Here is a 15,593-nt window from a genome sequence, read left to right as displayed (position 1 = left end):
GAAGAACAAGTAGGTAGGTATTAGTTTAGTAAAGAGGTAAAGAAGAGTGTTCTCAGGTATTCAAAGCCTGGGAAAATGGCACGTGCAAAGAGCCAAATGAATGTGGAACCTCTGAAAAAAACAAGAAGGCCAAGTGGCTGTAGCCAAGACTGGAGACAGGAGGTTCAAGACACAGAGAGGGATCAGATCTTGCTTATTTTATTTTATCTTTTTTTTATCTAAGATAGCAGAAGAGATTTATTATACACTTTATATATACATGTGTATATGTATATATATATATATGTTATACACATATTATTTATTATACACATGTTATATTCAGCCACAAATGAAAACAGAATTAGTCCCAGAAGTCACAGGTCCAGGGAAAGGACCAAAAGAGATTGTTTTGGTAGAGCAACGTGGGTCTCTCAAAGGTAATCATTGTGATCAGATGGTGATGGATGCTCTAGATCCATTGAATAAAATTCTAGAAAGTAGGCATGTGGTCCAACAATTGGTACTAGTTTCCCTGGCCTTTGGCTTTCCTTATTTCTGCTCCTGTGACTTCCATGCATGCACAAGCTGGCAGTTTGCTTGGACCCCTGTCTCATCTTTCTTCAATGATGCTTTAGCCTATGCATTCACTTCTACTTGCCTCTTATGGTGTAGAGATTTCCAAGAAGATGGTGCTAAGGCCAAGAAGCTTCTTCTTTTAGACCAGGGTGTTTTAGCAATGGGAAGCCATTGTAGGTCTGTAGGAATGCATTTGAGAGATTTTCAGGAGGTAGACTCAACAGGACTTGGACATGAGAAATGAGGAAGAGTGTGGAATCTAGGATAACTCCCAGATTTTTCGCTTCATTCCCAGATGCTATTTACCTAGGTGAGGGCCATTGACGGGGAGCAAGATTACAGGTTTCATTGTGCATGGGAGCAGAATGAATGGAGATTAGAGATAATGAGTTCAGTTTTGGACATATTGAATATGAGGGACCTATATGATGTCCTTGAGGAGATGAGGAGAAGGAATGAGCAGTTGGATAAATGGGTCTAGAGATGAAAGGAACGTTCTGGATTGGAGGTATAATGGATAGCCTGACAAAGTAAGAAGAAAAAAAATTATGTATATATGTATACATGTAGACATACACATGTAGAGAGAACACAGTTTAGTGTGGTGCCCTAAATAGTCTGACAGAAGGTGCCGGAAGACTTAAGTTTATATGTATTTTCTCATTGGCATTTTCTTGTCCAACATATGTGAAAGGCCAGCTAGCCATCAGTGTACCTAGCTTTGCTTGGAATCCTCATATTGGCCGCTTGATGCTACACCGTAACATAGTTTTGGAGCAGAGACAGAAACCTGAAGGGTAGGCAGGATCATTCTCAGTATTCTAAAGGAAGAAAGAGATCATGACCCAAGAAACTAAACGGAATGAGGCCCCATTTTAGAACTTCTGGGAAAACAGCATGAGCCAGGGCAGTGAGACTGAAAGCATGGGGCCCAGGCACTGCAGCAGGTACCTGCTGAAGATTGGTCAGGTGGGGGCTCCCTGGACTCTGCAGGAGGCCTTCCTTTGTCTAGGCTTGCCCAGTGGTGCCCTGTGATGGGCATACCAGGTCTCGCTTGGGGCAGTGTGTAGGTCCTGCTGTTGCTCTCACCTCCACACCACATCTGCCTTGTTCATGGCCCTTTTCCTGCTGGTTAAGGCCTTCCTCAAATGGTCCTCCCTCCCTTCCCTTTCCTTCTCTTCCAGAAGCCTATTGTAAGGACCCAATATTCAATATTGTGCTGAAGCATAGCTTTCCTTTCCCTTAAGGACACCAGAAGAGTGAAAACTTAAACAATCAACATAAGAATGCATTGAATATTTTGGCTGAAAGTCACTATTAGATATCCAAAGAACATTAAGTTCTGTTTATCCAGATTCCAAACAACCAAAATGCTGAAATAACCAAGACTTTTCCTGCACTCTAGAGACACTGAGTAAATCCAGTAGTGAGAGATTAGTTTTTGGAAGCCACTTCCATGTGTGGTTTAAGAATAGTTCAAATTCAGACTAATATCTGACCCCTTTTCCCTCTACTTCTCCGACTCTTGTCTGAGGATGACTCTGATGGGTTTTATAATATCTTTAAATTGCCTCCCACAAAGTATTTTATATTTAGTATACTATCCCAGGTGGTCGCTATTTGGAAATCCAGTCTGCTAACTATGAGGAACCATAAACACTTCCATGTATAGACTCCCATTGTATTGCCTATTTGTGAAACAAAAGGATTAATTCTCATAAATGGAAGCCCCATAAATATTGTTTAGAATTGTCATTCTTTCTATAAAACTGTGGACTGAAATTAGTCATCATTAAAAAAAAATGAAGGAATTGTTCAAAGCACCCATTAGTGGGAGTCTTTGGATAGTTTCAGTAAAGGTAACTATCTGTAAGGAGAATTTGAAGATTCAACTGATTTCTGGAGACAGTAGAGCTCAAAATGGTCCCTGAGAGTGCATCTGCCGGTTAATCTTTTTTCTTTTTTGTTCTGTAATTTGGATATTGGCCTCATTTTTACCACATTCAGATTGTTGAAATTTACAGAGTCTGTGTCTAGAGAAGAGTCTTACGTGGATGATGTTACTGGGAGAGAAGGCTTTAGAGGAAATAGGAAGAACCTCTGCTCCCTGGGAGCAGGTGTATTGATTTAAAATTACCCTGCTTTCTGCCAGAAGGAGGTGTTGATAAGAGCTGGGAGGAAGGGTGTAAGAGAAGAGAGAGGGAAGGAATACTACTAGACTGGATGGGGGAAGGCTTAGAAAAATTAGACTGAAGTTAAACTTGGCAGAAGATAGAGTTTTTGTTCCGGCTAAATATACGTGGGGAAGAACGAAGTAGAGAGCTAGAGCAACGCTCTGGATAATTCAATTAAAAAATTCTACCCCTCCCCTAATTATAGGGATGTATCTGTGAAGAGTAAGATTTTTGTCTTAATCCTTTGGATTTATCCCCACTTGGGCAGTGTTGCAGATATTAAGAAATATTTTTGTTTTCAGCCTTTCTCCCTGATGTTTATCTAAATGGGAGCCAGGCTCCTAGGAAAGAGGTCAAAAAAAGCTCTTCTTTCCCTACCGCACGGTTTTGCTGTACTTCTGACACAGCAAGTGGTTGTAAATACATGAATAGAGGGATAAATAATTTATGCAGAGAAGTACTACCTGGACTTCTACAAGCAGAACATTTACTTTCTATTTTCTTTCGCTAAAAACCTTTTCCATATTTTGTTGCTGGTGCCAGGGATTAGCTCACTGCCTCGCTTTAAGCGAGAAGGAAAAATAATGCCTGGTCTGCTCAAAAAAGCCTTGCTTTCCAGAGGAAGATTTTGGCTTTCTTTGGGGAGGGGTTTCCATTTGGGTGCCTGTTGGACAGTAATTTGAGTGCTGGAATTTTTAACTCAGGCCCAGGAGAGAAGCAGGCATGAACAAGAGATTTGGATTTCTGGATTTCTGTGTCTGGCCAGCTGTCTGCAGGCAGACAATGGGGCTGGGGAGGGAGACAAAGCAGAAACAGGGCTTTGGGGATGTGGGAGCCTGGGTCATGGTGTGCCCTGGCTGTGTGAATTGAGGCGGGGGCCATCCTGTGGGCTTGGTTAGTTTGTATTAAACCTTTGCAAAGATTTCTCCTCTTCTCAGTGCCCAGCCAGCTCTAGCCAGAAACATATTTGCTTCCAGGAATGAGTTAAACATTGTCTTATTTACAGCCCTGTTTCAGATTAGCATTCTCTCATCCTTTGGATTCACCATTGTTACCCCCAAACTTCGCTTCATCATTTGAATTTGATCTCGTCCCTTTGGGTTAGACATATCACAGTTTTGTGCTTTGGGGATTGCCGACTATGAATGTGATTTTCCTTTTCTAAGAAGGCTAAATGAGAGGGTGAGAGTCTGGGGGACAAATTTTCCCCAGCTAAAAAAAACAGGCAAAAAAATTCTCTTAGAAGATTTAAACAAAAACAACCCTTTCCTAATTCTTGGGTTATTCCAGGTGAAAGTGAGTTTATGTCATTTCGCTATTTTTTACTTTTTGTATTGCCTTGGATCTTTGGCCAAGCAGGAAAATAGAATCGTTGCCCACATGGATTTTCATTCTGTAGCTCATCAGTTAAGAAATATCTGAGCTATGAAGGGAAGAGAATCTCTCACTTACTCTAATATCTTTTCCCCCTCCCTAATACTCTGCCAGAAGGTGCCAGGAGACTGCCGTTTATACACATTTTCTTATTGGCATTTTCTTGTTCAAAATATGAGAAGTGCCATCATGCAGTCAATATATACATAGCTTTGCAGGCCTAGGTTTTAATGTATGTAACATGGAAATGAAATCACTGGTAGGAATAAGAGAATATATACAAGGACCTTCCATTCTCAGCAACATAGAGTAGTTCTTACAAGTGATTTAAGACGTGTTCAGAAGTTTCCAGAGATATCCCGTTCTGTTCAGTCTATACCCCATATGCCAATGAAAAACAAAACTAGAGGATCAGATGATCATTCAGGTCCTTACTCATTTCATGGGTATTTATGACATTCTATCTTAGTCTCCTGTCCCGAGAGGGAGCTACATGTGACCTGAACTCCTGAGAACATGTAGTTAACTCCACTCAGTTAACTCTGAGTCTTGCTGTGCACTTTGCTTTTCTGAGCCTGTCCCCCAATCTCTTCTTGCTTGAGGGAACTGAGGGCCACGAACCAAGATTTCCAAAGCTGTCTGTGCATCGGCAGCAGTGGTGACCTTGGTAGGGGAGGATGGAGACGGGATGTGACGGGATCTGGACCAGAGTGAGTCATCATTGCCTGGAAGCGCCGGAGAACACCAAAGGCAGAGCTAGAGTCCTCACTGTGCGTGTACAGTGGTTGCGTATTCAACTTCTAGTACCAGAAAACCTTCTTGTGCCCAGTTGGGAGGTATCTTGCTGTCAACTTTGAAACTGAACACAAGTTTTTTTTTTTTTTTAAGCCAGCTTGTTTGAATATTAAGCCTATTTATAAACCTCATTTTTGCAGCACCCATATGGCTTTTACTCAAAGATACTCACTTTAAAAAAAGGAAATACTGCCAGCCTCTTCATAATTTAACATCAGTGCTTAATCAACTCTCACTTATCCAGGCTATCAGGAATGATTCCCAAATCATCTGTTTGACTTTGGAGTATATGAAACTTACATTTATTTGATTGTGGGCATGCCCAGTACTTCGGGAACCCCTAGCCATCCAAAAGCAAATAAAACCCTTCAGAAACATCCTCACTCCCACCTCATTGCTGTTTCTTATGGTTCCGTTGCTGTCTGTGCTCTGCTCTCAGGCAGGTCCAGGTTTATAGTGGACGGAATTACCCCTTTTATGCTTGCTTAGTTTCATCTTCTCTCTCCCTGGCTGGGGCCAGGAGAGGTAAGATGAAGTTCAGAGTCTAGAAGCCTCTGCAGATGACACAGCTGTGGAGAGCTTTGGAGAACTTTTAAAATATTGGGGTGGGGGTGGGGGTGGGGGTGGGGGTGAGTGCTCTTTGCTCTTTGATGATGCTCCCATCTCAGTCTTCACTTCTCTGAATGTGATCAGCTGGATATAAAAGGATTGAAGCCTTTGGCGGAGATTTTCCAACTGCTCACTTCCTGTTTTTTACAGTACATTTACACACACACACACACACACACATACACACACACATCATTTGGTAGTTCTTGGGCAATCCATGGTTCCATAGAAACATTCCAGACTTAAACAGACATTGATTTTTAGTGAAGAGCAGGAGTCTTTTAATTTGCCTAAGAAGTAAGTGGATGTGGACTGATCAATTCTGCTTACGGTACATCCTGTCTCTGCACTGAGTTACAACTTCTGGAAGGTGCTTAGGGATTCTGGGAAGCAACTCACTGGGCTTCTGTTTTTAGGGAATTGTCATTGATAAAAACAATCTTTTTTTTTTTTTTTTAAAGACTTTATTTGTTTATTTGAGAGAGAAAAAGCAAGAGAGAGCACAAGCAGGGAGGAGAGGGAAAAGCAGGTTTCCTGTGAACAGGGACACCAACGTGGGACTCAATCCCAGAACCCTGAGGTCATGACCTGAGCCAAAGGCAGCGGCTCAACCGACTGAGCCACCCAGGTGCCCTGATAGAAGAATCTTTATCAAAAGATAACTTCAGCTATTTCTAAAGATTATTATGGTGTCCAGTTCATAAGTACCCAATTATACTTTTTTTTCTCCTGCTTTCTCAACAATGGCCCTACTTAAACATTAGAAGGAAGTGTGTATCATTCTGCTAGGTTAACTGAGATCACAGAGGGAGTAGCTGGCAGGCTGTATAGCCTGCAGGGCCTCTTGGGCCTGGAGGGAAAGCTGGACAGTTTCAGCTCCACCTCCTCTTAGCAGGACTCTGATTAGCCCTGCTTTCTTTGTGGTTTAAGTGTTCTAAGATAAGAAGAATTTCAAGTATTTAATTTTTTTTTTTTTTTTTTTACTTTTAGAAAGCAATCTGCAGCCTTTTTTCTTTACTTCTTTAATTAATGAAAGGCTTTTTTTTTCCCCCAAACAAAATTTGGAAATCTGAATTAAAATACCATTATTATTCATGCAGTACTGTTATTAATACGGTAGCTGACTCTCAAACCCTTTTTGGGTACCCAGCACTGTGCTAAAAGGCTTTCCGTTGTCGTACATTTGATTGTCACAGCATCTTATGAAGTGAGTGTTATTGTTACTTTTACAGATAAGGAAACTGGTGGTTGGGAACATGACCAGTTGCTTAAGGTCATGTAGCTTATTGGACACAGTAAGTTGGAGGAGGCTCTTAAGCATTATGCTGTAATTCTTCTCCAAAGAGTGCGGAGGGCTGAACCTGTTCTAGGGAACAGTTGGCTAAGGGCTGCCCAAGACCTTCATGGATGCGGTTTCCTCAGCCTTGGCCTTGTGCAGATGACCAGTCTTCTGCAGAGCGTGAAGCCGTGCTGTCTCCATCTCTCATACTTCCAGCTTTGCCAGATCCCAGAGCATAACAGCTCCTGGTCATTCTCTTAATTTTTACATTGGCTTAGCCCAGCTATGTGAATCTTGATATTTGTGATGTGTTGCTTCAGGTTTCAAAAAATGGTAAATATGAAGTAAGTTTGAAAAACCAAAACAGAACATTTAAAAACATTCCTTTTGTCTTTCAGGTTATGAATCAGGAATAAATTCTGTTGAAGTTCTTAAAAACAAAAGGCCAAAAATAAACTGGGTTCTTTTCCAGCTCATTTCCTGCATTTGGAAGGAAGGACACCATTTGTTTTATTGTTGTTGGTTTTGTTTGTTTTTAGGTCTAGTGTCTAAAGTTCCCTCTTGGCATCCTTTGACTTTTTTGCATAAATTCTCTCACTTTACTTTGAAGGCTTCAGAGTTTGCTTCCTCTCTCAACCAGTTGAAGGTTCTGTATCCTTAGGCAAGTTACTTAACCTCTCTGAGCCTCACTTCTATCAACTGTGAAGTGAGGCAGACATCCCAGGGTCCGTAGGTATCAAAGTGAGTTAATTTGTGTAATGGGCATGAAACAGGATATGCTCCACAGCCCACTGTCATTACATTCCTCCTGTGTGTAGAAAACTATGACTGTGGTAGGCGTCCTCACCGTTCATTGTAAATCATTGCTAAACAGAAGGAAAATGAGTAGAAAGACAGTATTTTTTGATCAGCTTCTGGAAAAATTCACTCATTCATTCTCCAGTAATATATCGAGCAGCTCCCATTTGCTAATCACTGTGTAGGAAAGAGAGAAACACCAGCAGGTAGCAGACAAGCCATCACTGCCATCAGTGTAACAGATTGTAACTGTCTGGAGTAACAAGTGCAGTGATGTAGGTGAGCTCATACCAAAGGGGTACTGTGCAGTTTGGGAGACTGTGGAAGGACTCCAGGAGGAAGTGATGTCTCAGCTGAGAGCTGGAGGATAAGTAAGGTTCCTTCAGTCCTCACTGATCTTGCCCAGTCCAAATGATCTGTGAGCTGGATCTTGAGTAGGATAATTTCCATAGAAGTAAATTTTCTCTTGTACTTTAAGTGTTCACGTTTCAACTCCAATTTAAGATGACCCTGTTTGGATTGGGTCTGTCTTGATTCCGAAGCTATCTGTGTCTAAATGGGACAAAATGGGAAGAGAGAACTTAGGACTATGATGCCAAGCATGCATCTATGAAGGTGGGGAGTGACTGTCAAGAAGGTGGATTATACTAAAAATCAGATTTTTGGTCTCTCTTTGGGTCTGCCAAATGTACAGCCAATATTTTATAAGTGTGAGTGGCAGCTGCATATGATTCATTTATTTTGCCAACAGACATGTGTGCCACCCATGTGCCAGTTGATGTGGAAGCCCTTGGAGTAGATATACAGATCCATATAACAAGACCCCTGGCTTCAAGAAGCTCAAAATAAGGGGTAAAGGGTCCTAAAAATTTTTTAATGCCTACATGGCATGCATGTATGTGGCAAATTCAAAACACTGTGTTCCTCTGAGATCGGTCCTTCTATTTTACAGATGTGGGTACTAAAGCTTGATTTAGCATAAAGCATGCCTGAATTTGCACAGCTGGGGGTGGGATTGGATTTTGAAGCCAGTCTGTCACATTCCAGAGCCCTATTGTCTTTCCACATAATCAGAGATGAGACAAAACAATGCCAGTGGTGACCCCTTCTCCCAGATATCATCTTTTTAAAAAAAGTATAAATGTGTCCCTTAACTTTGGCCTAAGCGCTTTTTCAGCCTTGTTGCTTGCTATCTTCTTCCATATCTGGCTGGGCTGGGCTGTGGGTGGGCTGGTTTGAGGTCACTAGACATGCTCTCCTTACCAGCTTACCTCATATTTAAGAGTTTCTCCTTCTGAAATCCCAGCCATCAATCAAGACCACCTTTTTCACAAAGCTTTCTGAGCCTCCCCCCTTGTACCAATTGGTATCATAAAGTAACGCTTTAGGTACATGTCTTAACTTCCATTTTTAGAATTCAGATTCTTTCAGAGAGTGAATTTTAACAGTGTCATTATGAGGATTTACAATGTATGTTAAGTGCTTGTTACTAGTAGGTGCTGAAAATGGAAGCCTTCCCTATTTTTGTCCATTTTTGATTGTCTCAGTGCTCCCAGCAGTGGCTTTGTATGGTTCTTGGCAAATTCTGGGAGAATTCTGTGGAAGCCAACAACAAAGATTGTCTTCTTCTGACCTTTGAAGGTAGATAGAATTAGTTGGACTTCTGGTTTGAAGCCAGGGGCATCCATCTGGCCTGCCTGCACCCCCCTTGTCTTTGGTCTTTGCACACTCTCAAAGGGTTATTTTTTGATCTCACCTTAAGAGACTCCTTAGTCTAGTATTGTTTTTTTTTTTTTTTTGTTCTTGTTTGTTTTTTTTTAAGATTTTGTTTATTTGAGAAAGAGAGAGAGAGCAAGAGTGAGAGCATGAGCAGGGGTAGAGGGAGGAGGTGGGAGAAGGGAGTAGGGGGAAGGGGCAGAGAAAGACAGAAAAGCAGACTCCCTGCTGAGCAAGGAGCCTGAAGCAGGGCTTGAACCCAGGCTCAGGATCTTGACCTGAGCTGAAAGCAGATGCTTAACCAACTGAGCCACCCAGGCACCTCCTTAGCCCAGTTTAGAAGACAGTAGTCCTAACAAAGGCCAAGGGCACAGGCCACACCTATAACTCACTGTACTCCATGCCTGTAGTGAAACCTCTGCCCTTGGCTACTGCCTGAAGAAGGATCTGTTATTGCTGATGGGGTCCAGGCACAGCTTTTAGAGGGGGTGCAAGGCACCATTTTAGGCTCTAGGTTACCATGGGGAACCACACAAAGAATCTGCCTTTGTGGAACTGACATTCATGTGGGTTGTTTTGTTTATTTCTTACTATAAGGTCTTGAGAGAGGTTCTCCAATTATTCCCACTTAATAGATGAAGAAACTAAGGCTCAGAAGGTTTGAATAACTGGTCTCATACTAAGTGCCAAAATCAAGACTCGAACAGTTTGTTCTAAAGCCCAGGCCTTAACCCACTCTGTTAGTTGACCTTCCTCTCTTTATATATGGTATAATTCAAACATACAAATATCTTTATATATTCATATATGTATATGTCTATATATGTGACTACATATATGTATAAAATAATAGTAAAAATAATAAATATAAAAGCAGTGATCCATTAATCCACTACCCTGGAGTCATGGTTTTCATTCATTCATGGTTATCATTTCCTTTTAGATAAATATTTGATATATTAGGCAAGATCACCTTGTAGGTTTTATGTTGCATGCTGCTTTCTTCACGTAACACCCAATGCCACTATGCATATATTTATTTGAACAGAGTTGTAACAGATCATAGTGATTCTGAATTTGAAAATCCTTTTTAAAAATGTGTAACTTATAGCTCTATGAGCAAATTAGTGCCTTGGCTTTCTGGACGCAGTGACTGTAATGGGAACGCAGGTGTGGAACTAAAGACACTTGGGAAGCAGAAGGATGCATTTTCCTCTCCCACCACTTTCTTTCCTTGAATCTCCTCCAGTAAAGAGCCTATTCAAACTCTTTTGAGATACTTCAGAGTGTGGAAAAAATGACACACACGTGAAAACCATTGAGATATTGGGATAAGAAACTTGATGGCCACTTTGCCATTGAATGCCACTATGACCTGGGTGAGATAGCCAGGGCAGATGTTATCTCCATTTGATAGATTAAGAAGCCCTATGCCCTACTGAGGCATTTGCCCAAGGCTAAATAGCAGAAGTGGCTAGAGTTCTAGTCCACTAGTCTAGAACTATAGTTTTCTATACTCTAGAACTCTAGTTCTTTTTCTAGAACTCTAGCCACTTCTGCTCCTGGGGAAGTCTTCTAGGAGACTAGCCCACAGCTGAGCCATTAGCACGTTCCTCCTACTGCTTCTCTCACCACTTTTGCTTCTAGACTTTCTCATTGTCCCTTTCCTCCCTTCTTCCTTCTCTGAAGAGCTTATGTCTGATCTTATGACTTAGCTGCATGATTACTCATTTTCATTGTAAAAGGCATGTCCATAAAGGGACTTCAGTGCTATATACTGGAGGTAATAGTAATAATAGTGACAAAACAAATAGTCAGCAGTTATTGGTCATTTAATGTGTACCAGACAAAAGAAATGCTTTACAGGACCCTGTCCAGTTACCCCTCACCAACTCCATGAACCTAAGAAGTGGAAGGGCTGAGATTTGAATCTCGGTCTTGCAGTCTTTAAAGCCTGATCTCAACCCAGATGCTATAGTACCCTCAAAGGGAAAGAATGAACATAGGAAGGCAGAGGCATTGAGCTCTGGGGATGCTATTTTTAAGACTGGTTATATGCATCTGACCACAGTATCACACAATGATTCAAAACTTGTAGCTGGGCTTTGAAACTCATAAGCCTCACAAAAAGAACCTACCACAAAGTTTTCCCCTTTATGCCCATCCCTGCTGAAGTTCTCTTTTCTAACTCACTGCCTGCCACAAATTCCTTTCTGATGTGTGTTTATGCTTCTTTTCCTACAGGAGGAAATATAAGAAAACATCCCAGAGGTAAGAGTATCTTTCTGAGAAAGAGGAGCTGGTTGGTTGAGTCATTTGTGGTGCAACTCTTCGCAAGCCTGGCTCATGGTGGATGTTCAGTGTAATGAACAGTCTTTTGGTTCCTTCTCAATAAGCTGCCTGCTTCATCTTTGGATCACTAGTGCTGCTGTAATTAAAAATAGATTACAGACATTTAATGTGGCACCGTGAGTGTATACCTTCCTGTAAGAGTGGATCTCGTGGATGAAAAGGCTTATTAACTGTGTATCTGCCTAGTGATTTTACTAAAACCTCAACAAGAGAGGGGCTGGGCTGGCAGGTGTTGAAGGTTTATGGATGAGAGCACAAAAAGCGCCTTTAAGTACACTTTTAGTGTTTGAATTCTCTTTTGCCTGTAATTCCTATTTGCCTGATTCTTTGATAAAATGCTGTAGAGCCCAAAGCATAGGTACAAATTCCTGTAGGGGCACTAATGATCTTCTTAAAAATTTAACCATGGAAAGGGTAATTTAAAGTAGAATATCATCCTTTATCATCCTCCATTACTTCATTTTATTGAGAAGAGTTTGGAAAGCACATTCCAAAGAAATAGAGTTGCTCAGATCTTTTGTTTGCCAAGCATTAGAAGCCCATACAGTTCAGTCTGAAAGTCTAGTGTCTGCTTTTCATTGATTGTATTTGATTTTGGTATTATGACATTAAACAGATTATAATTAGATAAAAAAAATCACCAATTTTTTGGTGCAAAAAAACATTTTTGTGCACAAAAATGCAATCCGGTTGGTTTCAGAAATGTTATTTCAGATGACTGCTTTAATCTTACCTTTTCTAATGAGCATCATCTCATGACAGAGTCCTATCCTGTGGTTTCTAAATGAAGTCAGTAATCCAGAATAGTAGTGTTATAGTTTGATATGCAGTGTAGAGGTGCACACATCATTGAGAGGAGATGAATAAAAGCTTAGGGCTTCCTATACTTTTCTAAATATAGTGGGTTTATACAGATGGCTGAATAATTCTGTCTTGTTCAGGCTCATCGGGTTCATGGTAGTAATTGCATGTGAACCACTGAACAGGATGTAAATTAATCACTCAGATTAAAGGGCATAATAGTCTTCAGTAGTAAAAGGTAATTTATCATTTTTATATGTAGTTAACCTGGGTATGAAATATTTCAAAGTTGCTTCAATTTTATTTTAAGAAGAGATAAATAGGTTAAAGGGAATTTTATAAGAGAGCGGCTCAACCCTGACAAGTTTCAAATTACTATGTCGATTATTTTTGAAAGCATATTTTTGCATATCTTACATGAACTTATTATTATGTCGATGTAATAAAAAAATAGATTGTCTTGCACCAGCTTCACTGAAGTCATGTAAAATACAAATTAATAGCGGTTGGTTTGAGCTCTTCTATTTATAATCACATACATATTTGCATACGAAATCATCCATGTCTACCAATCTTTCATTGATAAGAAACCATCCCTAAACTCATGGCTTGAAACAACCATTTTATTCTGCTCACAGTGTTACAGGTCAGGAATTCAGGAAGGACTTGGCTGAGTGATTTGAACCTGACCCAGTTGGAGTGAGCTGTGGCTACTTGAGATGGAGGGTCTACTTCCAAGATTGCTTCTTCACTCACATGTGCAGAGTCTTAGTGTTCCTTGTGTCTTTCTCTCTTTGTACACATACCTTTGATCCTCCAGCATGGAACTCAGACTTCTCACTGTATCGTGGTCTCAGGGTGATTGCTGGCTTCCTAAACTATGTGTTGCAACAGATGAGACGTGGAAGATGCTGCTCTCTTAATTACAGCCTGGGCCCTGAGACTGGTGCAATGTCACTTCTGCTGTATTTTATTGGCCAAGGTATCACAGAACCCACTCAGAATCAAGAGAAGGGGGGACATAGAGTATGTCTCTTAATGGAAAGATGTTGAAGAATTTAAGACCTTCATTTACTGAATTTATACCCTTTTTTCAGAATGACTTATATGAGAACTTTTCCAGGGATCTGTAAATTTGGATTAAGTAGATACTTCATTTGGTGAGTGGTAGACACTTTTAGGTATGTCTTGATGCCTCTGTCAGATATTGGTCTGTTTCAGTACATGCTTGTCTATTTGATGATTCATTCAGACTAGGGGTAGCTTGGTTCCTTTTTCATATTAGGGGTAGACATACTAGTGTGAACTCAATGGATTATTTGAGTGTAGTCATTTGGCTTCAGTTAATAATTAGATAAAGCTGGTGGCTTCATGTAGGAAAACTAAATGACATAAATGTTATATTAAAAAGCTTTAGATCTCATAGCTTTGCCTTGGATATGAGGGAAAAGAGAGCTCAGGATACAAAAATATCTACCTTTGTTTAAACTTCTTGTGTAAGGCTTCATTTAATTTCACTTACGTATTTATTCACCTTTCAAAGCCATGTTAAAGAAAAAAATCCTCTGGCTTTCAAAGTTATCATCATCCTATTACAAATCAACTGAGCTAGGTATCTTTTTAAAAATAGTTTATCAAGTACTAGGCAGATCTTAGTAGCCCAAGAGTATGTTATGATAGTGATTCTTCTGAATCTCACTGTTAGTATTAAGGGAAATGTACTCATCTCTTCTAAGACCAGAATTTCAAACAAAAGAATGATGTTGTAAAAACTCTTTACTGGGTTAGCAGTGGCACCAGTAGGTGGAAGATAAGCTTCTCCCTGTACAGAATTCCTTATTGGATCCCTTATTGGATTGAAATCAACACAATTAAGGGGAACCATCCTTTTGTCCTTGTGGTTCAGTCTTGTCCACAAAGGTCAGTCATTCCAAGAGATTTGTTGAAGTGGTGACATGGTAATTTGACACCTAGAGAGGATTACCTAGGAGACCTGCCTCCCCCTAAAATTCTCATCAAATTGTTTTTAATACAGCTGCAGCTTCAAGTTATCATGTCTGGCTCTGAGAGGTTTATATCTTTGAGAAAGAATGCCAGATTGTGTACAAAATAATCACAAATACGTAGAAGTAATCTAATACTTCCAGGCTGCTGCTAAAGAAAGGAATTGCTATCAGAGATGGTGTTATAAGCCGAATCTGTGTTAGAAGTGCTTCCAACACCACTGTACACCCACACCCCTATTTTAGTATGCCTGGAAATGCTGTGATTGGGTCAGCAGAGGTACAAATAACGACTTTTCCACAAACCTCAGTGTCTGGATGGCAGACACGTGTCCAGTTTTCATGTCTGGATTGGTGAAATACTTAGGTCAGAATGGTCAGGAGTTGGAGTTTTAAGCCACATCAAAGAGTGAAAACTTTGTTAGAATAATGGTTTTTGTTGACTTATCGGTTATTAATTCTAGCATGGTTGGTTGGTTGGTTGCTTGATTGTCAAATCTTAGCTCTGTTTAGATAGTGTAAGAAGTTCTGGTTCTGGCTATCTTTGATTTACTCGTTTTATAAATCTAGACATTCTGTGACCAAATAGCTTTTTGATAATCAAATTAGATTGGTAGTCACCTGTTTTGAATCCCCAAAAACTTAACTACTAATAACTTATACTGCTAAGTACAAGCTTTACCAATAACATAGTCAATTAACACGTATTTTGTATGTTATATGTTTTATATCCTGAAATTCTTAAAATAAATGGAGGGAAAAGAAAATGTTAGTAAGAAAGTCATAAGGAAGGGAAAATACATTTATTGTACTGTATTTAACAACAACAAAATATGTATGTGAGTGGACCTGTGCAATTCAAACTTGTGTTGTTCAAGGGTCAACATACAAGAAATTGCCGCTGTGAAGAGGTATGTGGTTTTGTAGTTAAGATACATGTGAACAAAAATAATTAGAATGTAAGTGCTATAATAGATATAAGTATTGAAGGTCATTGGGAACAATTGGGTCATTTGGGAAGATGTTTGCATTATTATATACTCTTCTCTCACTAGATCACAAAGAGAGCCTATAGTATTGCTTCTTATTCACAGTCCTTGGAAGTATGGGCATATTAAAGTCTAATAGGATAGC

At 40.1% G+C, this 15,593-nt stretch overlaps 1 protein-coding gene across 4 annotated transcripts in view; it reads left to right on the top strand.

Annotated features, from left to right (window-relative positions):
• PDE1C (phosphodiesterase 1C) overlaps window positions 1-15,593 on the top strand; it is a 488,089-nt gene that overhangs the window by 206,968 nt on the left and 265,528 nt on the right. The window contains exon 3 of one of the 4 annotated variants that reach the window (XM_055314669.1): window positions 11,548-11,574. The exons of the other annotated variants lie outside the window; for them this stretch is intronic. Within the exon in view, the coding sequence (XP_055170644.1) occupies window positions 11,548-11,574 (27 nt within the window). The remainder of the gene's footprint in view (window positions 1-11,547; window positions 11,575-15,593) is intronic. 4 annotated transcript variants of the gene reach the window in all.

Source organism: Nyctereutes procyonoides, unplaced genomic scaffold (assembly GCF_905146905.1).
Source record: "Nyctereutes procyonoides isolate TBG_1078 unplaced genomic scaffold, NYPRO_anot_genome, whole genome shotgun sequence".
Taxonomy (NCBI): domain Eukaryota; kingdom Metazoa; phylum Chordata; class Mammalia; order Carnivora; family Canidae; genus Nyctereutes; species Nyctereutes procyonoides.
The sequence above is the reverse complement of the archived record's forward strand: the minus strand, read 5'-3'. Positions and strand labels throughout refer to the sequence as shown.